The sequence below is a fragment of the Microcaecilia unicolor genome, chromosome 7 (assembly GCF_901765095.1).
Source record: "Microcaecilia unicolor chromosome 7, aMicUni1.1, whole genome shotgun sequence".
In the NCBI taxonomy this organism is placed as follows: domain Eukaryota; kingdom Metazoa; phylum Chordata; class Amphibia; order Gymnophiona; family Siphonopidae; genus Microcaecilia; species Microcaecilia unicolor.
Window position 1 is genome coordinate 114,886,237 of NC_044037.1, and position 27,163 is coordinate 114,913,399.

At 47.1% G+C, this 27,163-nt stretch overlaps 1 protein-coding gene across 1 annotated transcript in view; it reads left to right on the plus strand.

The window, feature by feature from the left end:
- The window catches only part of LOC115474455 (carbonic anhydrase 4-like), a 132,111-nt gene that overhangs the window by 20,617 nt on the left and 84,331 nt on the right, over nucleotides 1-27,163 (plus strand). The window contains exons 4-5 of the mRNA XM_030209924.1: nucleotides 11,143-11,307; nucleotides 25,870-26,018. Of these exons, the coding sequence (XP_030065784.1) occupies nucleotides 11,143-11,307; nucleotides 25,870-26,018 (314 nt within the window). The remainder of the gene's footprint in view (nucleotides 1-11,142; nucleotides 11,308-25,869; nucleotides 26,019-27,163) is intronic.

Genomic DNA, 27,163 nt, shown 5'->3' on the forward strand with positions numbered 1-27,163 from the left:
TAGTCCTGACCTCTTCACCTATCAGCTTATACATTGAACCAGCCAGAACTATGGCTAAGTCAAACCACATGTTGGCCTCTTCACTGCAGTCCTTGCTTAGAAAATACAGCAGAGAGTAACATTAGATTTAAAAAGGTATTCTACATTTAACTACACAGAATCAGTATTTCTTATAAGACATATTCTAAATATCAAAAACTTGTAAATACTAATCTATTGCCTCTCTCTCTCTAAATAGTATTTTCTATCTAAGCATTTTTCTATTTAATCCTAAACAAACTGCCTGCTTACAAAACTATTCAGTATGCCTAATAATATACAGCTGTTGAGCTAGCTTTCATCATTCACCAGGGTGAAAGAAATTCCTGTCTCTGACCTTTCTAACCCAGCCCGGCAAACGTAAATAACCTAAACCAGATGACATTCCTTCACTTTAGTTGCCAGGTAAAAAGCTAGAATTCAAACTTCAAGCTTTTAATATCATTTCTTATATATATAATTATGCCATGGCTGCCTCATTCCCCCCTTTGAGACTAAAATCAGCTTATGCAGAGATAAGTCTCACAACTCAAACTCTGGAGATTATAGTGATCCTAACTGGGAATAGACTTGTGAATCACCATTACCCTACTTGTTAAGGTCCGACGGCATACTGCCGAAGCACATGAGGCCAGGAAACAAAACAACAACCCTGCTAAAACTAAGACTATTAGGGAAATGAACAAAGGACGTATCCAGGAGGTCAATGACCACCACCAGGAGGTAAGGTCTAATCCTCCTCGGTAATCCTCCACATTAAGGCTGGCCAACTGTAGGACTTTATCCATGGCATGCCTAACCACATGCGTCCTATTTATGACAATAGTACAGCACTCTGAAGAATTTAGCACTGTGCAGAGACCACCCTGGGCTGCAAAGAGATAGTCAAGGCCCATACGATTATACCGAGAAACTATACTTAATTCATTAATTTGAACCTGCAATGCATTGACTACCACGTTCAGCTCATGAACTAAAACATGGAGTAGGGACTGAAGTCTCCGGGTAGCCATACCTAGTTCAGTAATACCCGCTACCGGGCCTCCAATTGGAATCCAGGCTGTGGCAGAAAGGGCTACAAGTCTCTTTTTAGTCAGAGGATAAGTAGAATTAATATACTGGAGGGCTAATTCAATCGCCTCATCCTCTGTGGCAACGGAGGAGGGTAAGGACAAAGCCTCTCGCTTAGAGCGGTGCGGGGATAGTGGCTTGAGAGGAATAACTTTAGGAAAATAATTCAAGGTTACCAATACACAAAAATCATATGTAGGGGGAAGAATCATGTGGAGGACATTATCACAGAGCCAGTAATGACCAAGGAGAGGGTGAGGAAAGTTCCCAATAAATGTTGGCTCAGGCTGGACAGGGTACTTAGGGTGCCCATAATGCGAGCCCCTATCCCAGGGGGAACGAAGACGAAATGGAGACTTTGCACACCATAGGCGCCAATCCCCAATTGTGACAGGCTGCTCATTTGTTAGTAACTCTTCATACCCCGGGGACTTATGAAAGTAGAAAATAAGCTTGGACACTATAGTCTTCTCAGTGGTACGCTTAGGAGCCAGATAATCACCTGGGTCATAATCTACAGGTATGGTAGCAGGGCACATAGGAGTACCTGGAGAAACTACCCACACAGATTCTCCTTTTTCTGGGAGAACATTAGTATAGTTACAGGGAATGGGAAGAACAGTTGAGATGCTTCTTGTTAAACAAAACACTCCAGAAGCTGGATAGGGAGACGTAAAAACTGGCCTTAGAGAAGATTCAGAGGGGGAAGTAGCATTATAAAAGGACCACCAAGTATAATCCTGGCTCCAAGGGCCTGAACTCGAAAAATAGGGAGGTATAAGAGCTGGGAGTTGCACAGGGACAGGAACAGCTGGGACATCTGTGGTATAAGGAGAAAATCGAGAACACACAATACAAGGGGAAGTAATCTTTGCCTGGCTAATTAGTTCCTGGACTGAGTGTAACCAAAGGTTGGAGCGAGTTGGGGTATTAGGAACAAGGAGGCAAGGAGTAGAAAACAACAAAAGCATCCAAACTACTAACATTTTCTCTCTTCCTAATCTAAAACAAATACAGCAAACTAATTAAGCAATAATATTTCAACAGTCTGTGCTAATCACAGATTACTCTAATATAATGTTCTCAGTCTTTGAGTTCTTATACCAGTTGGGATAGACCCTCAACTGACAAGGATCAAGCTTTCAAATTCCAAGAAAGCCAGAATCTGGGCAAGAAAGAGTCTCAGTGTGAAGCCGAAGTTCAGCCGCTCCTGCAGTATACAGTTGACCCTTCTTTTCAGCTAGTAGATTCTTTGGTTCGGGTCAAGCGCAACTTCAATGGCTCCGCTGGATCACTTTCTGCTCTCCACTGTCTAGGCTCCGTCTGATCCGTGCTGGGCTCAGTCTGGTCAGCAGACTTAATTCGAGACCAATGGACCCATGGAGTAATCCCTGCGACCTTCACAGCTGCAGGGGTAGAAAGCAAAACAGTAAAAGGTCCTTTCCACCGGGGCCCCAAAGGCTGGAGCTTCCAATCTTTCACCCAAACTCTATCCCCTGGCAGGAAGGAATGTACCTGAGCCTGGAAGGGGACAGGGTTTATTTCTCTCACATAAGACTGAAGCTCAGAAATTATCTTTCCCAAGAGGGCTACCTGCTCCTGCACCTGGGCAGACCCTAAAATCCCTATGTCTCCCTTAATTCCCTGTAAAATGGCTGGGGGCTTCCCATACACAATTTCAAAGGGAGAGAGGGCTGTTCCTTTAGTTGGGGTGCATCGGAGGCGAAAGAGGGCTAGTGGCAATGCCTGTGGCCATTTCAGTTGGGTTTCCTGACAAATCTTTGCTAGGCTATTTTTCAAGGTTCTGTTTGCCCGCTCAACCTGCCCTGAACTCTGGGGACGATAGGCACAATGCAATTTCCAGGTAATGCGCAATGCGCGGGACAGGGCCTGAAGTGTAGCTTCAACAAAGGCGGGACCATTATCTGAACCTATGGCAAGGGGCAGTCCATACCTGGGGATGACATCCCTAAGGAGAGCTCGAGCTACTTCTGTGGCTTTCTCAGTGACTGTAGGATATGCTTCCACCCACCCAGAAAAGGTACAAACCATAACTAAGAGGTATCGGAACCTACCACTCCTGGGCATTTCTGTGAAGTCTATAACTAGGGACTCAAAGGGTGTTAGTCCTCTAGACTGAACTCCTGGTGGAATACGGGGTCCCTGACGAGCATTATTCTGGGCACAGAGAGTACATCGGGCAGAGGCAGTGGCAACCAGACTATCCAATCCTTCCAGCACCACTACTCGATTGAGTAGGCGGGCTAGTGCTGTTTTCCCTAAGTGTGATAGGTCATGAGCTTGAGACACTACAGGCCAAGCTAGGTGGCGTGGCACCAGAACTCTGGTATCAGGGAGATGTAACCAGCCATCAGGTCTCCTTACTGCACCTTCCTCTTGAGCCCATTTCTCTTCCACTTGGGTATACATAGGTGTCCATTCTTGCAATCGGATTTGGAACAGGGGGGTCACAGTACTTGCTGGGGGTCCTCGAGCAGCTTCCTTGGCCACCCGATCAGCATGGCGGTTCCCTCGGGCCACTGGAGTATCTACCCTTTGGTGTCCCCTGCAGTGAATGACAGCTACCTTCTTAGGGGCCCACACAGCCTCTAGCAGCTGAAGTATTTCAGGTCCATACTTAACAGGTTGGCCTGCAGCATTTATGAGTCCCTTTTCCTTATACAAAGCTCCATGAGCATGTAGAGTTGTGAAGGCATACTTGGAATCAGTATAAATGTTGGTCACCAGTCCTGCTGCTAGCTCCAGAGCTCGTATGAGGGCCACAAGTTCTGCTTTCTGGGCTGAAGTTCCTTGGGGCAGGGCTCTTGCTTCTATCACCTTGTCCTCTGTCACCACAGCATAGCCTGCCAGTCGCTTGGAGTTCTCCACATAACTGCTTCCATCTGTAAAATAAATTACATCTGGGTCCCTCCAAGGAACATCTTTAAGATCTGGTCGACTGGAATACACTTCATCCATAGTTTGGATACAGTCATGATCCGGTGGTCCCTCAGATGCTGGCAAAAGAGTAGCCGGATTGAATGTAGCCACTGTTTCCAGGTGTATCCGTGGATTCTCACACAAGCTGGCTTGGTACTTAACCATACGGTTATTTGTAAACCAGTGATTGCCCTTATACTCCATGAGGGTAAGAACTGCGTGGGGGACTTTAACAACCAGTTCTTGCCCCAAAGTCAACTTATCAGCTTCCTGGACCAGTAAGGCTGTTGCTGCAATGGCCCTCATGCAGGCTGGCCATCCTTTAGCCACTCCATCCAGCTGTTTAGACAGGTATGCAACAGGCCTCTGCCAGGATCCCATCATCTGGGTCAGCACACCCAGAGCAACCCCCTGTCGCTCGTGGACATACAATGAGAAAGGTTTCTCCACATCAGGAAGGCCTAACGCAGGGGCTTGGAGTAGGGCTTTCTTTATGGCAATGAAGGATTGTTGAGCAGTAGGTCCCCATTCAAATGGTTCCTTTTCACCCCCCTTTGTGGCTTGGTAAAGGGGTTTCGCCATCAATGCAAAATTTGGAATCCAAATTCTGCAGAATCCAGCTGCTCCCAGGAATTCCCTAACTTCTCTTCTGGACTTGGGTTGGGGAATTGCAGCAACTGCTTGCTTCCTACTAACATCCAGTCTCCTACTTCCCTGGGAAATACAAAAGCCCAGATACTTCACTTCTGACTGACAAAGTTGGGCCTTTGAGCGTGAGACCTTATAGCCTGCATCCAAGAGTAGCTCCAGCAATTCTCTAGTAGCCTCAAAACACTCTTCCTGGGTCACTGCTGCAATCAGGAGGTCATCTACATACTGGAGTAAAACTCGCCTGGAAGGCTCAGATTTAAAAGTCTTAAGGTCTTGTCCTAGGGCAGTCCCAAAAATGGTGGGGGAGTTCTTGAACCCCTGTGGCAGGCGAGTCCATGTATACTGAAGCTTCCTTCCTGTTACTGGGTTTTCCCATTGAAAGGCAAAAAGCAATTGACTGGCTGGGGCCACCCGAATACAAAAGAAGGCATCTTTTAGGTCTAGTGTCGTGAAATGGGTAGCTCCAGAAGGTATCAATCCTAGCAGGACATATGGGTTAGGCACTACAGGGTGTAATGAAATAGTGGATTTGTTGACCACTCGTAAGTCTTGGACTGGCCGGTAGTCCTCAGTCCCTGGCTTCTGAACTGGCAATAGTGGCGTATTCCATGGAGACTGACAAGGACGAATAATTCCATGGGATAACAGACGATTCAAATGTGCTTGAATCCCTTCCAGAGCCTTTCTGGGAATTGGGTATTGGCGAAGATGGATTGGCCGGGCACTTGGAAGTAAGTCTACATGTACAGGAGGAATATTTCGGGCCAACCCTGGGGGATTATCTTCTGCCCATACCCCACTAACCCGAAAGCTGTCTGCCAGGGGTAGGTCAACTTGGCCATGCGACTGATGCAGCCGCCATTCTTCTTCAAGGGGGCAGCAGAAACTCAATATACCCTTAGGGCTGGATGTCGGGGGCCGAAAGGAGACTGAAGTCTGGCCATCAGAGTCAAAAGAAATTTGGGCCCTAAGCTTGGACAGCAGGTCTCGACCTAACAAAGGGATTGGACAGTCTGGCATATACAGGAATTCATGAGTGACTATGTGTGAGCCTAATTGGCATCTACGGGTTGTCAGGAAGGGCCTCCGGTTCTGCACCCCCGTGGCACCCACCACTCGGACAGTTTTTCCAGACACAGGCGCTAATCGCTCCGTCACAACAGAATGTTCAGCTCCTGTATCAATCATAAATGGAATTGAGCGGCTCCCTATAGTTAACTTGACCATAGGTTCCTGGGAGCCCAGTTTGTAGGAACCCGGTCTGTCCTATTCGTCCCATTCTGCCATCTCGGCTATCCCGATGATGTCAGATTCAGGAGGCTCATATCTTCCCTCTCGAACTCGGCCTCGGCTTCCTCGATCTCCTGGTCCCCTTCTCAGTCCCTGGCGCCTCTGGGGGCATTCATCTTTCCAGTGCCCTCTTTCCTTACAGTAGGCACACTGGTCCCTCTCCAATCTTGGTCTGGGATTCTCCCCCCTTGGCCGGGATTGATTGAAGGAATCTCGGGGCCTGGCTGGTGGTCCGGGGTCCCACTTTGGCTTCCCATTAGCTAGAGGTCGACCTCGGTTAAGGGTGGAATTAGTAATGGCTGCCGCTAAAAGGTCGGCCTTCTTCTGCATCTTCCGGTCAGCCTCTCGGCGCACCTCCTGATCTCTATTAATGAAAACCTTGGTTGCGATCTCAATTAGCTGGGTGGTATTCATCCCTGCGAATCCCTCCTGACGCTGCAACTTCTTCCGGATATCTGGCATACTCTGGGCCACCAATGCGCTATTCACCATTCTCTGGTTTTCTTGGGCTTCAGGGTCAAATGGGGTGTATGTTCTGTAGGCTTCAATTAGTCGCTCTAGAAAGGCCCCAGGGGATTCAGTTGCCCCTTGGAGAATTTCAGAAACCTTTGCCAGATTAATGGGCCTCTTTATGCCTTTCCTCATACCTTCCAGCAAGTCCCGGCAATAGCCAGACAACAGTTCATAGTGCTGCCCATCATTTGGATCCCAAGCTGGAGCTGCGCGAGGAAACCGAGCTCTAACCCATCCCTCTGGATCCTGTGTCCCCCCGGGGACACGCTCTCGCGTGATGGCCTCAGCATTTTGCAAAATCTTCCGCCTCTCCTCAGTTGTGAAGAGGGTCAGGAGAAGTTGTTGACAATCAGTCCAGGTTGGGTTATGGGTGGCCATAATGCTAGCCACTAGGTCCACCACTGCCTGAGGCTTTTCAGTATAAGAGGGGTAATGCGTCTTCCAATTCAGGAGATCGGTGGTTGTGAAGGGTACATACTGATAGGCCTGTGCCTGTATAACCTGACCCTGATTATTAGGATCCGGTCGAGTGGTAGTTACCTGGCGGAGGGGCAGAACTCTCGAGGAGGTGGGAATGGAACCTGAGGTAGAGCTAGGAGCTACCCTCCTATCATGCTCAAAGGTGATTGCAGCAGGTCTAACCCATTCAGTGGAGGTGTGTTGAACCCCTGAGGGATGGGGAGGGGTACTCATAGACTGAGAGGTGGTCACAGGTGAGTCAGTCCATTGAAAGGGATGCCGGGCCCCTGATGAGTGGGTAGGGGTATTAGAAGGAGAGGCTGGGCTGTCGGGAGTTGAGGAGTCAGGGAGTGGAACCCAAAACGGGTCTTCAGAGGTTAACAGGAGAGGATGTGGCACAGAAGGGTAGAGGCCGGGTGAAAAGTCCAACCTAGGGTGTGGCAGGTTTGGCACAGGAGGGGAAGAACTATCCGGAGAAGCCTGTGCTGGAGAAGCTTGGGCTGGGCGGCGTGGATCTCTGGGGGTGGCACGGAACCCCAACAATGGGCCATAAGGTGGTGGCTCAAGGTCTGAGGGGTCATCAGAGAGTATGGGTTTCTCAGACAGGGTAGGGGCGGAAGCCACCGATTGGGTGGTAGGCTTCCTAGGGCTCTTTCCCTCTTCTAGTTTAGATTTTCTAATCTTTCTTTGAACACGGCCTAACATGAATTTTACTGGGGATCCCATATAAGTTTTCAACCAAGAGGGAGGGTCAGTCACAAGGCTGTCCCAGGAATCTATATAAGGGAGTTGTTCAGAATATTCTGGTTCTCCTACAACTATGCTGTAGACCTTCCGGATTACTTCAATATCTAAGCTGCCACTAGGGGGCCACCCCACTCCCATAGATGGCCACTCAACTTCACACAAGGTTCTTAAAGTACTTGAGCTTAAAGTCTGCCCATAATCATTAATTAAAAATCCTTTTCTAAAGTTCTTAAGCATACAGTCTAGGGGGGTAGCAATTTGTCTAGATGATGTCCCACCCATAATGCTTACAGTTACAACACACAAAAAGGGAGGGAATTTTTTTGAAAGTGCAGTAAGGGGTCTGCACTCTCGAGACACTAGGTAGACAGACAGCAATCGCTTCCTTCCGTTGCTGACCAATTGAACTCGCGTTAATTGAAAATGCAGCTATAAGAAGTCCGCACTCAATAATCATTCACGCATCACACATTCCATACAGAAAATCCCACCCAACAATTTCAGATTTCTCAAATACAGATAAGCTCAAGCGTTTTCGCTTCTAGTCCCCGCGACTAGAAGGTACTAGGGCCTTCGCTGAGAGTTGATCAGGCTCTCCTTCCTCAATTTTCTTTGAGGGGCTGGTTTACAATTTTCTAGCTAGAATTACAATACAAAATACAGAATACATACCCGGCGAATGTTCTCCAGTCAGTTGGGTGCTGGGATTAATGCAGGATTCATCCCACCGCTGCCACCAAGAATTGTTGCAGGAATGGATGCATGAATTTGTGGTGCTTCAGGAGTCAGACAGCACATACCAGTATGAGAGAAAAATCTTCTTTATTTGCCAGCAAACAAAGCAGGACATCAGTTCTAGCTCTCTTCTCTCTCTCTCAGCTCTCTGGATGTTATGGCTTTTGTCTGTCCTCTTCAGCTCTCTTCTCTTCTGTCTGTTCCTTCTGTCCTTCTCTTTCTTCTGAGCTCCTTCTGACGTAAACTGCTTCTGCTCCTACTTAAATACAGTTCTATCCAGCCTAGCCTAGCCCAGCCCCCTTACTCTCCAATTGGTTAAGGAATAGATTGGTCACTTTGCCTCAACCAATCATTACTTTTGAAATATCAGTTACATAGGTTTGGTATTCCTCAAACTGACCTGTGACCTGGGGCCCCTTACACCAGACATTTGGTCTCCAGAACTCTTACATTTCTCATTATGATTGATTTCTCATCTATAGCTTAACCTGGGTTCCCTTAGAGACCAAGAGGCCCTAGTGAGATTGGTTATTCTCATATTCCTAGTCTGGTTCATACTAACTGCTAACTAAACTCTGGCATTCATTAAAGAGGTCAAAAGTCAATCTTACTTAATAGCATACATATCAGGTTATCACTTTCAAGACCATTTCTACATTTTACCTATAATTAATCAAGGAGAAGAGAGCTGACTAGTCCTGACCTCTTCACCTATCAGCTTATACATTGAACCAGCCAGAACTATGGCTAAGTCAAACCACATGTTGGCCTCTTCACTGCAGTCCTTGCTTAGAAAATACAGCAGAGAGTAACATTAGATTTAAAAAGGTATTCTACATTTAACTACACAGAATCAGTATTTCTTATAAGACATATTCTAAATATCAAAAACTTGTAAATACTAATCTATTGCCTCTCTCTCTCTAAATAGTATTTTCTATCTAAGCATTTTTCTATTTAATCCTAAACAAACTGCCTGCTTACAAAACTATTCAGTATGCCTAATAATATACAGCTGTTGAGCTAGCTTTCATCATTCACCAGGGTGAAAGAAATTCCTGTCTCTGACCTTTCTAACCCAGCCCGGCAAACGTAAATAACCTAAACCAGATGACATTCCTTCACTTTAGTTGCCAGGTAAAAAGCTAGAATTCAAACTTCAAGCTTTTAATATCATTTCTTATATATATAATTATGCCATGGCTGCCTCAGTCTCACCTACAGAATCCTGCAGCTGGCAGTGATTCACAGTCAGAGGCCGTCTCTGTGGCCTTCCTTCTGCTGCATCCTGCCCTCTCTACTGCAACTTCCTGTTTAGCGTCAAAACAGGAAGTTGCAATAGAAAGGGTGGGACGCAGCAGAAGAAAGGCAATAGAGACGGCCTCTGACTGTAAATCGCTGCTGGCTGCAGGAAGCTATAGGTAAGACCAGCGGAGAGAAGGAAAGGAGGGGAGAAAAGCAGCAATGGCTGGGGGGACAGCAGCGGTAGTGGTGGGGGGTAACAGTGATGGGGGGGGCTGCAGATTTTTTGCCCTGGGTCCAGCTTTGTCTCTCAGCAGCCCTGTGTAAATACCAGTTTCAGAAAGCTGCTATGTAGCTGCACTACACAGAGATTTCAAGGGGGCATGGTTTGGATGGCTTGATTGGGGTTAAAATCTACACATGAATTCCCCATTTTACAGAGGAATACACATGTATATGGAACACTTTTTATGATAGCTTTTACACCAGTTCAAAGACATGCAAAAGTTAAAAAAAAAAGTGCTTGTTTTGCTCAGGTCTTTATACAAGGGATTCAAGGACTCACTCTCTTTAATCCCATGTAGTCTATTTCCGCTTCCAAATTGAAACCATGCTAAAATTAGAGCCTTGCTACTTAATTGACAGGTTTGTAAAAAGGGGCAGCTACAAATGGACGTGGTGCCACTTACAAACAGAAGCTGCAAAATCACCACTATGTGACAGCGTTTTGGTGTTTAGATCTCTTAAGGTTTTGTCGACACATCTAGAGAGTTGTGCAGACATAATCTTACAACTCACAGGGACTCCTGAGGCAGGCCTGTGTGGCCAAAACACGATTTGTGTTGAGTCCATTTTATTGTGAATAAAGTCTCTGATGTGAACAGTTTCAGTCCATTGGACGTTTTTATTCCACATCATCTTTCATGTCACCCCCGCTTTGTGTGTTTTCCCGTGACTTTGCTGTGGAGGATCTTTGTTCTTCTGTGCTGTGTCGAACCCATTTGCACATGCCAGCAAATGCATGTGCAGCCCTGCAGGTGTTTTTGAAAAGACTATGTATCGGCAGATCCTTTTCTAAACTACCACAAGAAGTGAGCATGTCCCAACCTTGATGTCTCAATTCTGATCTCAGTACAGTCTGTATAAAATGGGCTCTTTGTAGTTAGAACCCAGCTCTAGGATATAAATAACTCTTCCCGAGGTCTCTCTCACACATACTGACACACAAACACACAGGGCCATGGATTCAAACTCAGACACAGGGAAATAAAATTAATTGTGACAAGGTAACACAGAAAATGTCAGTAGCAGAGTCAGGAATTAAAACTCCTGCCCCTGCCTCACATTTCTATTCTGTACTCGTTAGGCTCCTTACCTCTATTATTACCTTGAATATGAGTAAGCAGGTTGTGTTGTCAAACCGCATGTTCAGAGACTATGTTTCTTCCCCTGCAGAGCCTGACACCTGGAGCAGACTTGGTTTCTGTGGCGGTAATAGGCAGTCTCCACTGGACATCAATGAGAGTGCAGTGGTCGGGAACTCCAGTCTCGGCTCGTTTCAGTTCAGAGGTTATGACAATGCAACTTTGCTGCTCAGCATAACAAACTTGGGACATACAGGTAAGACACATTTATAATAATAATAAACTGAATTTTTATATACCCTCACAACTGTTAGCTCAGAGTAGTTTACCGTGTATGAGGAAAACAAATCTCTCTCAACATGACAAATTGGTACAACAAAACACAAAGAAATAAAACCCTAGGTAATATTGCAATAAGCATAACACAATTAAAAAAAACTCAGAACAGTAATAGATCTATTGAAAATGTTTGGTAAATAACCACGTCTTTAATAGCTTTTAAATCTTGAGATAATTCTCCTCACATCTGATGCTGAACTGGTTTCATCTTGCTCTAAGCTGTTTAATATAACTGTACCTAATCAGGTGGAAGAAACAGAAGGAAAGTCAAATTTGCTGACATGAGTTGAGCAAGTAGACATTAGATTTGCGAGAGAGAGAGAGAGAGAGAGAGAGAGAGAGAGAGAGAGAGAGTGTGTGTGTGTGTGATATATATAGCTTCAACTATCATACCAAATGTGGCACAGTCACCCATTGTAAAAGCACTGTGGCTTTTAGTTTTCAGTAGATGAGGACCATATGCACAGAGGCTATTTTGCTTGGAGGTAATAAATGGTCTTTCATTATTTAAATTATTATATATATTCTGGCTTGGATACTATTTGGGTGATTCTAATGAATTTCCATAAACTCGTGGCCTGCAGAATCTAGGTTTTATGAGAAAAGAACCTGCAATGATTGTTTTCAAGCACAAGAGCTGGTCAGTTTATAGTGTTAGTAGAGAAACATTACAAAAAAAAAAGGAGTTTATACATTAGAAAATAATTTGAGAAATGTATTGCTCTTGATTGCAATTTTTCAGAGCAAATAGCGCATTCAGTAACATCAGTGGGCTTTTTTTTTTATTTTGGATTGTTCATCAGGCTGGTATAATATCCACAGTAAGAATCTATATCATGCTTGTCCTTAATCAGTTTTATAATTAAATACAAATTGGGAAACATCTCAATGCTACTTTCTCGTTACTTGTGCACAGTTTGGGTAAACATAAAAAACTGGCAATCATTTTATTTTTACACATTCTCACAAAGTTCCTGTCTCAGAGGATATATAACTACACTTGCATTGACTTAGGAGCCTAAATATGTTAGACTCACTGAGAAGTCCTCATTAAAATGGCTCTCCCAGTTGTCAGTCTGTGCTTGCAGTTCCTGGGGCTGGAGGGTAATAATCTCCTGTGGTTTACGGTTTTGATTTAGACTTTGGCAGAAACCAGGTGATAAGTTTTGGCTGCAGTTTCGATTTCAATTGAAAGTGTGTAGACAGGTTTGGTTTCGGCCAGCCTTTACCTGTAAATGTACACATATATGTGCTAGCTATGCACACAGTGGTCTTCTATAAGAAATGAGCACAAATGCTGTAGCATGTAAATACAAGGGGGCATGCCCATGGACAGTGCATGGTCAGGGCTGACATTTACACACACAGCTTAAAGAATACTGTAAATTACCGCACACCTGTTGTATTCAGGCATGCCCATTTATGATTTCCATAGCTTGGTGTATGTAGGTGCATTTCTGCCAACTTAATGCTAGTAATTGTGCTTACAGAATAGGTGCACTGAAGTGAGTGCTTCAGTGGCATAGCTATGTGGGGCCACGGGGGCCTGGGGCCCCCCAATTTCCTCTGGGCCCCTGGTTTTGCTGGCAGGGGTCCCTAACCCCCACCAGCTGCAGTCTTGTCCAGTGCTGCTGGTCTCCAGAGCCGCCACGTTGCCTGCCTTGTCTTCCCTCACGTCCGGCACACTCCTTTTAGTGAAACTGAGCATGCTCAATTTCACTAAAAGCAGCATGCAGGACGTGAGGGGAAGGGAGAGCAGGACAGGCAACACGGCAGCACCGGAGACCAGCGCTGGACAAGACTTCAGCTGCTGGGGGTTGGAGACCCCCGCCAGCCAAGGTATTTGCTGCGGCAGTGGGTGGGGGTGACGGGGCGGCAGACCAAAATGAGCCCCTCCACCTCGGGTTCTGGACCCCTCCCACCGCTACGCTCCTGGAGTGCATATATTTTGACACCCACTTGTAGAACTGCCCCCCATTGCATTCATGGAAATGGAAACACTACTACTACTTATCATTTCTGTAGCATTACTAGATGTACACAGGGCTGTACACATTCCTCTGGATTCTATATATCGCACCTAATGTTCCGTGCCAAAATCCAAACATATTCTATAACAATGAGCGTAACAATTGGCTTAACAAGCTAATCAGTGTTGATAACAGCACTTAAGTAATAATGAGCACTAATTGGAAAAGTTAGAATTTACGTGCACAACTCAAGTGTATTCTGTTATGCACAACTCAAGTATATCATCTCTATGCTGACGACACCCAGCTTTATCTCTCCACACCTGACATCACTGCAGAAACCCAGGCCAAAGTATCGGCCTGCTTATCCGACATTGCTGCCTGGATGTCCAACCGCCACCTGAAACTGAACATGGCCAAGACCGAACTTCTTGTCTTCCCACCCAAACCCACTTCCCCTCTACCTCCACTCTCTATTTTGGTTGATAACACCCTCATCGTCCCCGTCTCATCTGCCCGCAACCTCGGTGTCATCTTCGACTCCTCCCTCTCCTTCTCTGCGCATATCCAGCAGATAGCCAAGACCTGTCGCTTCTTCCTCTATAACATTAGCAAAATTCGCCCTTTCCTCTCTGAGCACACCACCCGAACTCTCATCCACTCTCTCATTACCTCTCGCCTTGACTACTGCAACCTACTCCTCACTGGTCTCCCACTTAGCCACCTATCCCCCCTTCAGTCCGTTCAGAACTCTGCTGCACGTCTTATCTTTCACCTGAACCGATACACTCATATCACCCCTCTCCTCAAGTCACTTCATTGGCTTCCGATCAGATACCGCATTCAATTCAAGCTTCTGCTACTAACCTACAAATGTACTCGATCTGCAGCCCCTCCTTACCTCTCAACCCTCATCTCCCCATAAGTTCCTACCCGTAACCTCCACTCTCAAGACAAATCCCTCCTTTCAGTACCCGTCTCCACCACCGCCAACTCCAGGCTACGCCCTTTCTGCCTCGCTTCACCCCACGCATGGAACAAACTCCCCGAGCCCATACGCCAGGCCCCCTCCCTGCCCATCTTCAAATCTCTGCTTAAAGCCCACCTCTTCAACGTCGCCTTCGGCACCTAACCTCTACACCTCTACCCAGGAAATCTAGACTGCCCAACTTGACATTTCGTTCTTTAGATTGTAAGCTCCTTTGAGCAGGGACCGTCCTTCTTTGTTTATTTTGTACAGCGCTGCGTAACCCTAGTAGCGCTCTAGAAATGTTAAGTAGTAGTAGTAGTTATGCAGCGCGCCTAAATTCTATGTTTCAACGATTTTTATTATTGATGACAAAACAATATAATAAGATTGAACAACCATCTAGCAGAGTCCCAAATACATCCACAAAATACATCTTGAGTGCTCCTATAGCATACACGATGTCATCAAATTATAATACCACACTTATAGGGAGGAAGTCGCATAGTGCCACCAATTACAATCGATACCCAATTAGAGATCAAATTTCCAGATGCAACCAAAATGAGCCTTCCTTTAACAAAGTCCCTCCCTCCCTCTCGAAACCCCCTACCCACCCCTTATCCTCTCCCCTCCCCCCAACCTAACCTTCTCACCCCATCCCCCAACCTCCCCCCTCCCCCCCCTTTTCCCAACCTGAAGGAACTTTACCAAATCAACATAGGAAGCTCACCCTGCATTAAGAAGTAAATTCCGGCCTCTAGGGCTTAGGATGCGTAAGTAGGGACCCCAGAGGGCCAGAAACGTAATTCTCTTTCTCTGCGAGGATCTAATCTCACCAGCCTCCCAGGAAACCAGCTGATGCAACTGGTTCCTCCAATGCCAGTAAGCTGGGGGGTCTTTAACCGTCCAGTACTGTAGAATACATTTCCTAGCCAGTAAGCACATCTTACGAAGTAACAGTACTTCAAAACGATTCTGCCCTCGAAAGGATCCTGGAAGATCTAAAATTAATTGTTCAACTGCTCCCCGGGCCTTAATTCCAAGTCGTCCTTCCCAAAAGCCTCGAACCTGAGTCCAAAATCTTTTCACTAGAGGGCAGCTCCAAAACATATGTAGTAACGTACCTGGACTCGTTCCACATTTGAGACAATTTGGGCTACGATCCCCTCCCATGTGTGCTAATTGAGTCGCTGCCACATACCCTCTGTGGATACATCGATATGCACATTCTCTCAAACGAGCATCTGTTACCAACAGGGGTATGCGCGCCACTACCCTCGGTACGTCCCAAGACGCCACTTCAAAGCCCAGTTCTCTTTCCCACGCACGTCTCAGTGGCCCATAATCTCTGGGGGGTTGCCATCTAGTTAATGTCTTACAAAGCAAGGAGACAGTAATTTCTCCCTCGCCCACAGAGTGAAAAAAATCTCGTAGCTTGCCCCCCACTTGCCCGGTCAAAGAAGCTTCCGGCAAGGAAGCCACATAATGTTGTATTTGCCTTATAGCAAATCTATTACCCCAGGAATCCCCCACCTTACTCAACAAGTCCTCAGCTGATAGGGGCCGCCCATCTCCGTCCAGCAGATCAGCCAAGCACGTAATTCCCCGACTCGCCCAGTCAACAAAATGCCGGCTCGACATCCCAGGTAAAAACTCACAATTCCCACATATTGTAAGCTGGTCTGACACTGTTGGATCTCCCCCAAGCTGGCGCACAAGCCTTCTCCACACCTCCCTTAGCGGTCGCACCATCCAGGGGCGTAGCCACGGGTGGGCCTGGCTGGGCCCAGGCCCACCCAGTTTTGGTTCAGGCCCACCCAGCAGTGGAGGCAGCGGAGCGGAGGGAGCAGGCTGAGCTCCGATCCCGCATCTGCCTCCCCAGCCCGCCACTGCCCCGCCGCCGCACCTTTAAATATTACAGTTTTGCTGGAGTCGCGGGCGGCCGGCATTGAAGACATCGGCAGGCTTCGCCGGTTCCAGCAGCCTTCCCTCTTCCCTCATTGCAAGTCGGATGATGGCTCCGCCCTCTTCTGACGTATTTCCTGTATCTACGAGGGCGGAGCCATCATCCGACTTGCAACGAGGGAAGAGGGAAGGCTGCTGGAACCGGCGTAAGCCTGCCGATGTCTTCAATGCCGGCCGCCCGCGACTCCAGCAAAACTGTAATATTTAAAGGTACGGCGGGCAGGAAGGAAAGGGCAGACGGGAGAGTAGGGTTGCTGGATGGAGGGAAGGGGAGAGGAGGGTTGCTGCACATGGTGGAAGAAGGGGAGAGGAGCGTTGCTGGATATGGTGGAAGAAGGGGAGGAGGGTTGATGGAGGGAAGGGGAGAGGAGGGTTGCTGGACATGGTGGAAGAAGGGGAGAGGAGGGTTGCTGGATATGGTGGAAGAAGGGGAGAGGAGGGTTGATGGAGGGAAGGGGAGAGGAGGGTTGATGGACATGGTGGAAGAAGGGGAGAGGAGGGTTGCTGGATATGGTGGAAGAAGGGGAGAGGAGGGTTGATGGACATGGTGGAAGAAGGGGAGAGGAGGGTTGCTGGGCATGGTGGAAGAAGGGGAGAGGAGGGTTGCTGGACATGGTGGAAGAAGGGGAGAGGAGGGTTGCTGGACATGGTGGAAGAAGGGGAGAGGAGGGTTGCTGGACGGAGGGAAGGGGAGAGGAGGGTTGCTGGACATGGTGGAAGAAGGGGAGAGGAGGGTTGCTGCACATGGTGGAAGAAGGGGAGAGGAGGGTTGCTGGATATGGTGGAAGAAGGGGAGAGGAGGGTTGCTGGACGGAGGGAAGGGGAGAGGAGGGTTGCTGGACATGGTGGAAGAAGGGGAGAGGAGGGTTGCTGGATGGAGGGAAGGGGAGAGGAGGGTTGCTGGACATGGTGGAAGAAGGGGAGAGGGCAGGGGAGAGGAGAGTTGCTGGACATGGGTGGATGGAGGGGAGGGTAGGGGAGAGAGGAGGGTTGCTGGGCATGGTGGAAGAAGGGGAGAGGAGGGTTGCTGGACATGGTGGAAGAAGGGGAGAGGAGGGTTGCTGCACATGGTGGAAGAAGGGGAGAGGAGGGTTGCTGGACGGAGGGAAGGGGAGAGGAGGGTTGCTGGACATGGTGGAAGAAGGGGAGAGGAGGGTTGCTGGATGGAGGGAAGGGGAGAGGAGGGTTGCTGGACATGGTGGAAGAAGGGGAGAGGGCAGGGGAGAGGAGAGTTGCTGGACATGGGTGGATGGAGGGGAGGGTAGGGGGGAGAGGAGGGTTGCTGGACATGGAGGGGGAGGGAGGAGTGAGGAAGGAGATGAGATAACAGAAAAGGAAGAGAGTAGAAAAACTGCACATGGATGAAGAAAATAGGCAAAAGCTGGATCCACTGGACAGTCAAGTTTGTGGAGGACCCAGCTTTTACTTACGGATGTAGGACAAGAAATGAAGAAGAAAGGCGGAAAGTAAACAAATAAATGGAAAGGAAGCCCTGGAAACGGAGTTAAGAGGACAGATAGCAGCAGAATCGGATACTGGGCCAGCATGATCAGAAAAACAGTCACCAGACAACAAAGGTAGAAAAAAATTCATTTTATTTTCATTATAGTGTTTGGAATATGTCCACTTTGAGAATCAGGTGCTCAACATTAAAAGTTTATATTTATTTACTTATTTATGGCATTTTATCCCACATTAAACATGAATTAAATTGGAACCTGGGATCATTTAATTTTTTTTTCCTGGAGACAGTAATGCATTGCCCCCCCCCCCCCCCCCCCCCCGCCAGGCTCTCTCCCCGGCTATAGCCAGCTCTGCAATTTTGAGGGGAGGTGCACAGGTGGATGGGGGGAGTGCAGAGGTGGACCGGGGAGAGAGCCTGTTGTTAAACATTTACCAGCACACCACTGTCTAGTGCCCACCCATCCAACCTGTTGGCCCACCCAAAAATTGACTTCTGGCTACGCCACTGGCACCATCACGCTTTTACGCAATCCCTCTGGTAGATTACCTGTTTTATGATGTAACAATGAGAAAAGCCGATAAGGTTCCAAGTATGCCGTCTCCAACACTATAGGGGTGTAACGCTGTGTTCCCAAAAACCAGTCTCCCAAATGGCATAACTGACATGCCTGATTATATAGCGCTAGATCCGGCATTCCCACCCCACCTTGTCTCCAGTTACCGACCAAGCAGGAAAACCGAATCCGTGGTTTCCTACCCTTCCAACAAAACTTAGATGCTAATGTATAAAATTTCTGCAGATCCTTCCGACATAACCAGATTGGTATTGTCTGCAAGACATAAAAGCCACTTAGGAAACAGTACCATCTTTATCAGATTAATTCTACCCAACAGCGATAACGGCAAATCCAGCCAGCCTTGTAGCACATTCCGGGTCTCCTCCAACAGCCAAGTGATATTTAGATCATATAGGCGAGAGGTGTTCATAGGCAACAAGATTCCTAAATACTTAAAAGAGTTTTGCGCCTGTCGCAGAGGAAATGCACCTCTCCAACATCTCCATACCTCCTCTGATGAGGCCAAGGCTTCCGACTTCTCAAGATTCAACCGAAAACCCGCGTAATCTCCATATTCTGAAAAGATCTCCAACAATGCATCCAAAGAGTCCTGCGGGTTCGTCAAATGAACCAAAATATCATCGGCAAATGCTGCCACCTTAAACACCTCTCTCCCTATCTTCATTCCAGCTACTTCCGGCTGCTCCATTATGTCTCTCAATAAAGGATCTAGCGTTAGCACGAACAATAGAGGTGATAGAGGGCAGCCCTGTCGCGTTCCCCTACCTATGTCAAAGTCTGGTGTTACAAGCCCATTAACCGAGATGCGGGCCCTCGGGTTCGAGTATAATGCTTTTATCCCTGACAAAAATCTACCCGAAAATCCATATTTCCGAAGGACCGCATACAAGAAATCCCAGTGGACCCGATCGAAAGCTTTTTCCGCGTCAAAGCTTATTAATAAAGATTTTTTATTCCCTCTACTGCTAGCTTCTAAGGAGGTCAAGACTTTACGGACGTTTTTAGCAATTGTTCGACCCTTTACAAACCCTACTTGGGAATCATGTATTAGTTTTGGCAAAATTCTCGCTAATCTATTTGCCATGATCTTAGCCATCAGCTTGACCTCAAAATTTAGGAGCGAAATCGGCCGGTTTGATGCTGCCGATTCCAGGTCTTTCCCTTTCTTAGGGATTACAATAATGCATGCGGTGTTTAAGTCGGGGGGCACCTGTTCTTGATCTATTAAGGTATTAAACATTACCGTTAAGGGTTCTATTATCTCTTCCCCCATTATTTTGTAAAATTCCGCTCTGTAACCGTCCACCCTGGGAGCTTTAAACAGTTGGCTTTGATTAATGGCCAGCAGCACCTCCTCTGTCGTAATTGAATTATTAAGCCTCTGCTCATCTTCGAAGATAGACTTGGTAACTTTAACTGCTCTAAGTATGAGTCCCCCGACAGACCTTCGTCCAGTGGGCTCTCATATAGCCTTTTATAATAATTATAAAAGATCTCGCTAATTCCTTGATCTGTGGAGATTCGTTTATCTTGCTCGCTTTTCATGGTCAATATCCTAGTTTTCCCTTGCTTAGCCGCGATTAAACGCGCCATCAATCGCCCCCCCTTTGTTGCCATGCTTATAAAGCTGATACTTATAATAATTTTGTGTTTTCACAGCTTTTTGGTGAAGGAGTTCATTTAATGCCGTCTGCAGGGATAATAAATGTTGTTTACTCTCTAGGGAGGGCTGTCGACCATAACGCCTCCTCGCCTTGCACACTAATTGGCTCAATCGCAGTATTTCCTTAAGCCGGGCTTTACGTTTATGGGCCATATAGCTGATAATTTCTCCCCGAAACACTGCTTTAGCCGCCTCCCAGTAGAGGATTGGGTGATCAGCATGCGGCCCATTATGTAGCTTATAATCGCTCCAACTGTGGAGTATGGAGGCCTTAAAAACTGGGTCTCGATAGAGCTCCACAGGGAATGTCCATCTACCATATCCTCCCTGCTCCCTCTTGGGCAACCAGCACATTTCCACCCAGGCATGATCAGAGATTACGGTGGCACCTATAACTGCACTTGTCACTGAACCAAAAAGCTGCTCCGAAATCAACAAATAGTCAATTCGCGCTTGCGTGCCATGTGCTCGAGATAGATGTGTATAATCCCTCCCCTGTGGATCGAGAGTCCGCCAAACATCCACCAGCCCCATCTATCGACAGAGATTAGGCAACCCCCGATTCTCCTGTCCAAGAACTTGCCTCCGGGACCCAGTACTATCCATCAAAGGATCCATTACTGTGTTGAAATCCCCACCTAGTATTATGGGTAGAGGATGATGTCGTAACAATTTCAAAGTAATCATCTTATAAAACCTCCGATCATATTGGTTCGGGGCATATATATTCCCAAACAGCACTGTTTGACGGTTTATGGTAACCTCACAGACCAAAAATCTCCCACCCGGGTCAGTAAATCGAATATCCAGTTTATCTACAATCCCCTTTCTGAACAAGATGGCAACCCCCCCTTTCTTCCCCTGAGCCGCTGCAGAGACGCACTCCCCCACCCACCAGGTACGCAGCTTCGCATGTTCCACATCTGATAACTGGGTTTCTTGTAATAGGGCTATATCTACTTTGTGTCGTTGTAAATGTTGCAGGATTTTAGAACGTTTAATGGGGGATGTGATCCCTCCTACATTCCATGTAACAACTTTCAGGGATCCCCCCTCACGTAAGATACCATTCCCTGAGGTCTATACCATTCTTGTCTTGAAGAGGGGCGTCCCAGCCGCCACCACCCCCCTCCTTTTTCCAACATGATCCATCTACTTTCCTTCCAAACCTTTATGAATCGTATCCTCCAGGCCTCTATGTCCCCCCACCCCCTAACCCCCCCTCCCACCCCACTAACCCTAACCTCCCTTGTAAATTCCCCCAGCCCCAAAACGGGACCATCACAAGTAACGCCCCTTACCCCCCACCCTCTTGTAATCCATTACCCCCACAACCGTGCACCCTCCAAAAAAAAAAAAAAGCCCGTTCCCCCCCAATAATTATAACAGCAACATGTGGTTATAGCAGGTTGCACCAAAACCTGCACATTAATAACTTATATACATCAACATCTCTACCATTGAGTCCTCAGCATATCTTCACTTCTCTGCTGAGCTGTAACCACCTCCTCCAAATTCCTTGAAAGTCCGGCAGATCCTCCGAGTATACACGTCCAGCTGATCCCGAACAGCTTGAGCAGTAGTCATCTCCTCTGATCCCCACAAAAACTGATATACAATTCTCTCGGGCAGAGCCCATTTATGTACATCTCAGATCTCCCTGCTACTTTGCGGGCTCCAATCAAAAGGCAGCCTATGGTGGGTTCTTATCTTCAATGTTTCAACTGCACTCTCCTGTACAGTATATAATCAACTGCCAAGTCTCCATAACGAATCCAACAATTAACAGGCAGAACTCCGCCGCTGAAAGAAACAATAGTGATCCAAGTTCTAAAATTAACAATTTGTAATCCATGCTTGTTAGGGCTGCAGAGCCTTCATCACCGCATCCATCAGTCGTTCAGCACCTCGTGTCCCCCTTGCGATCAACGCTCCTCAACGGAGCTCAGAAAGGCCTGCGCTTGTTCCACAGAAGTGTAGGTTTTTGTCTCCACCTGATAAGTGACCCGTAGTTTCGCAGGATATTGCAAGGCGAATCGGATCTTCTTTTCAAATAATTTCGTGCAAATCGGGGAGAACTTCCTTCGTTGCATCGCCACTGCCGCAGAGTAATCCTGGAAGCATAAAACTTTTTTGTTTCCATAACGCAGCTCCTGATCCTTCCTTAAGGCCTGCAATATAGCCTCTTTATGTGCGGTGTTTAATAGGCGGCAGATCACCACTCGTGACCTCGCGCTGTCTGAGTGCCTGGGTCCTACCCGGTGCGCTCTTTCCACCTGGAGGGCTCCCAAGTCTGTAGGCAGTTGCAATTGTTCTGATAGCCAGTTTTCTATGAAAACTCTCAAGTTAGTAGTTTCTAACGCCTCAGAGGCAACCCCACAAATCTCAAATTATTTCTACGAGACCTGTTTTCGAGGTCTTCCAGCTTCTCTTCATAGGCCTCTATTTGTGTTCTGAGTTTCACATTTTCTTCCTCCATTTTCTGCACTTTATCCTCCAGGGCCCCCTGGCATTGCTGGAAATCCACCAGGTCCTTGTTAAGTTGCCCCAAGTTTTCCTGGACCAGATCTAATTTATTATCGATAGGTCCCAGATGCTTATCTAGCAGCGGCTCCATGGCGCCCGTCATCTCCGCTACCACCTCCGCCACCCAAGCCAAACTCACCGTGTGTGCGGACGGGCTTGGCGGGGCCGCAATTTTCTCCTTGCCGCCTTGTGTCTTGTCTTTGGCGCTACGGACGCTTTTCGCCGCCATAAGGTAACGTTTGACCGTCTTAAATGCTGCACCTTGATTTCCGATTCTGGATCTGCGAATTAGGGGGTTCGCTGCTGATTAATTCCCCAGATTTTGAGGGCTTAGCGGGTAAGCTGGCAGGAGCGGGAGTTTCAGCAACCGCTCCTGTTCATGGCATCACGTGACCTCCCGCGCCTAAATTCTAATGCGCACAGCCAAAAATGGGCATGGATGTAGGCGGGGAAATGGGCGTTTTGTGGGCGTTCTAAAATTTATGCGCACAGTTATGGAATATGCACCTAAATCTGTGCACCAGTATTTATGCCAAATAAAACATGGCCTGAATGGACGTGATCAAATTTGGTCACGCGGAGAGGCACATGGCGTATTCTATATACTGCGTGAAAATTTAAGCCCATTCTATAAAATATAGGCATACTTTAGAGAATACGCTCTTTTACCGCACGGATTTTTCAGGCAACACATATAAAATCTGGCCCATTATGTTCAGGTACTTTCTCTGTCCCTAATGGGCAATGAAAGGTTAAGTGACCTGCCCAAGGTCACAAGAAGCTGTGATGGGAATTGAACCCAGTTCACCAGGATCAAAGCCTGCTGCACCAACCACTAAGCTACTCCTAGCTGGGTGAGAGTATGTGAAGTCTGTGAGGTCTTACAGTGACTCTCTCTTACATCCATGCACTTCTCTGCAGTGGAAATGAAGTTGATTGTCAGTGGTTGATATATGTGTCTGTGTAAAGTGTCAGATCTTGGAAGACCCATCTCTTATGTCCATAGAGCACTCTGCAGTGGGAGTAAAAGTGGGTGAGAGAGGGATGATCAATGGAGGCTGTGTGTGTTTGTGCAGGTCTGGATGCCTATTAGATTGTAAGCTCTTTGAGCAGGGACTGTCTTTCTTCTATGTTTGTGCAGCGCTGCGTATGCCTTGTAGCGCTATAGAAATGCTAAATAGTAGTAGTAGTAGTATATGTATGTGCAAAGTTTTCAGGGTGTTTGTCTCTGTACCACTTTGGTGTGGAAGTGAAGTTCAGCAATAAAGTGGCCGTCAGTGGAGAATGTGTTTAGGGGGTGGGGTTGGGAATGGACGGACTGCAAAATCTTAAGGTTTCTATGTCTAAAAACCATATGTTGATTGCCAAGGAAAGTAGAGGTAGGTAAGGGAATGATCATTAGTGGAGAGTGTGTATATTTCTGTGTATTGAGAAGGAAGAGTTTCAAGTCTAAGGGTATCCATCTTTCATATTTATGCTGCACTCTGCAATCAGTGGAGGATAGGGGCCAACCGAATTTTGGTTTCAGTTTCAGTTACGGTACTGAAACTAGCCCAAAATCTTTTTTCTGCCTGGTTTCAGTTCCGGCTGAAAGGTTATTTTAATTTACAGCACGATTTCAGTTTCGGATGAAAATAACCATATATTTTTGGTGGATGCTGAAAATTTGTGCTTTGTCCCATTTGGTTCCCCCCACACACACATTTGTAGGCCCCCTGAGCCTATTTTACAATCCCTGATGGTCTAGGGATGTAGTTTGGGCAGGAGTAATCCCTAGTTACTCCTGCCCATTTCAGCTGTGCTCTCAAATGGCTGCTATGACTAGGGCACTGCTTCTGCCCTGACTACACCAGTAGACCACAGGGGGATGGGGGCCGGATACGCTTTGTATTCTTTTTTATTTGAATAAATAAATCTCTGTTCCATAGATAAATCTCTCTTATCTGTCCCCTTCTCCTCTACTGCTAATTCAAGACTCCGTCCATTTTATCTTGCTGCACCTTAAGCCTGGAATAGACTTCCCGAGCCTGTATGTCTAGCCCCGTCTTTGGCCGTTTTCAAGTCCAAACTCAAAGCCCACCTCTTTACCACTGCTTTTGACTCCTAACTCACTTGCCCTGTCCTTTTATCCTCACCTCTTTAATCCCTTACCCTTAATTGTTCTGTCTGTTTACCTGTCTTATCTAGATTGTAAGCTCTTTGAGGAGGGACTGTCTTTTTGTGTATGGTGTACAGAGCTGCGTATGCCTTGTAGCGCTATAGAAATGATAAGTAGTAGTAGTATTTGTACTGTAATTGCAAGTAATGCAATTATGATCTTGCACAATAGTTTATATGCTAAATAGAGTGCTCCAAATAAATGCTTTTGATACGCATATTATAAGGAATGCAATTCTGTAAATTTAGGATGATAAATAAGCTCCTTAAGAATTAGCCTCTCTGTGGAATTATGACATCAACTGTCACTTGTGGCATTAGCCACTGTAAAAGCACTGTAGCTTTTAGTTTCAGCTTTCATTAGTTGTGCTCCATGAGTGTGAAGGCTATTTTGTTATATTCTGACTTGGATATTGTGGGTTTAGCAGAGGAATGCAGACTGCAAGCTCTAAAAATCCCCAGTGACCTTCACTGGCTCACACTCAGACAACCAAACTTTGGGGCCCTTTTACTAAGGCACAGTAGGCCTAACACAGGCCTACCATGTGGTAAAAGGGCACTACTGTGGGATTTGTTGAGTCCCACAGTAAAAAAAAAATAGTTTCACGGGAGGCATGTCTGCGCTAATTGGGTAGTGTGGGTACCCAATTAGCGCAGGAGCCCTTACCACCTCCTAAATAGGTGGCGGTAAGTGCTCCTAGTAGTAATGGCCAAGCACTAATGAGGAAATTAGCATGTGGCCATTACAAAAAAAATCAAATTGGCCATTTTACTGCTGCACTAAAATGTCCGCAGTGCGCCCGACACCCAAGCGTTGACAGCAGCGCCAGTCACATTTTAGTGCAGCACAGAAAAGGACCCCTTAATTGTTTGGTTTCAGTTTTCGCTTCAGTCAAAACTAGGTGATGAGTTTCAGTTGCAGTTTTGGCTTTGACCAAAAGCTTTCAGACAGTTCGGTTTTGGTCAGCCTCTAATGGAAGCTGTTCATGTGGATGTCAGAAAATATGGGTGTGAGGAGTGCCATGTTTTACAGTTTCTACCTCCTATAACCATGTATCATTTTCTGGGAAGTGCAGTTAGGTAAGGGACCATCGGTAGAGGTATGTGTATCTGCATATTGGGAGGACGGCAGTGGTCATTAGTTTTAATGGTATCTGTCTTTCATATAATATGTATCACTCCATAGTGGAAGTAGCACTTGGTGATGGTGCGAGCATCAGCGGAGGAGGCCTTGTCACAGAATACTCTGCTATTGCTTTCCATTTCCACTGGGGCAATGGGACTAGAAGTATGGGATCTGAACACAGACTGAGTGGGAAGCAGTTTCCCATGGAGGTGAGTGTTATGAGCAATAAACCCATTATACACTTCTGGCACTACACATCACATCACTCCTAATGAAAAACAAGGCACACACGAAAATATGCTTTATTATGTATTCAAGCTATCAATTATCAAGTGGGGGGGGGGGAGTAGTGCTTCCAGGGGCAGCCCTACCATTTGGCCACCTGAGGTGGGAGCCTCAGGTGCAGTGGCGTTCCTAGGGGGGCTGACACCTGGGGCGGATCTCCGATGCGCCCCCCCCCCAGCGAAAGGACACCCCCCGAGAAAGAACCCCCCCCCCCGGGTGCACACCGCTGGGGGGGGGGGGGGGGTGCCGCGTGCGCCTGTCCTCCGTTCGTTCCATGCTTCTTCTCTGCCCCGGAACAGGAAGTAACCCCTAGGAACGCCACTGCTCAGACGGCACATTCCAGGAGCAGCACTCTTCCCTTCCCTCCTCAACCCTTTACCTTAGGTTTTTTTTTTCCAAAAGGTGGCAGTGTGAGCGATTCTTCTGTGGTGCTGCTGACACCTGCCTCTTCTCCCACTGCGACCTGCCTCTTGATGTAACTTCTTGCTTCCTCAGAGGCGGGATGCAGTAGCGAAGAGGACAGTGATGGCGGCACCGCAGCAGTGCTGCCTATGGGAATCGCTACTGTTGCCATTTTGGAAAACAAATAAGGTAAAGGTTTGAGGAGGGAAGGGGGAGATGATATACTGGGCATGGGGGGGCGGGGGGCAGATTGCCATGGGCTGCCCCTGGGTGCTTCAATGCTGTGTTTTCAATCATTAGAGACAGGCAGGTTCCATGGAGTCCTGCACAGCTTGCCTGTCCCTCACTATTGAAAATATGCTAGTGAAACAGCACCCCCCTCTGGCAGGACTGTAGTTGGAGGACTCCCGCTCAGCTTAGTGGGAACAGTGGTCAAAGGGGATATCCAACAACACTATGCAGTAAGGTGCCGCTGAATAGCCAAAGATGACCTGATGAGGGTGGGTTAAGCGGACAAGAGCCTCTCTTTCCTACTTAAACCAAACTGAATATCAAGCCCAATTTGTTTTATTATATACCGCCTGCAAACCCAAAAGCTATTGCAGTAGTGTACATTTGGGTACAGTATTATTCTATTCTTGGAGGTCTTACAATCTAAGTTTGTACC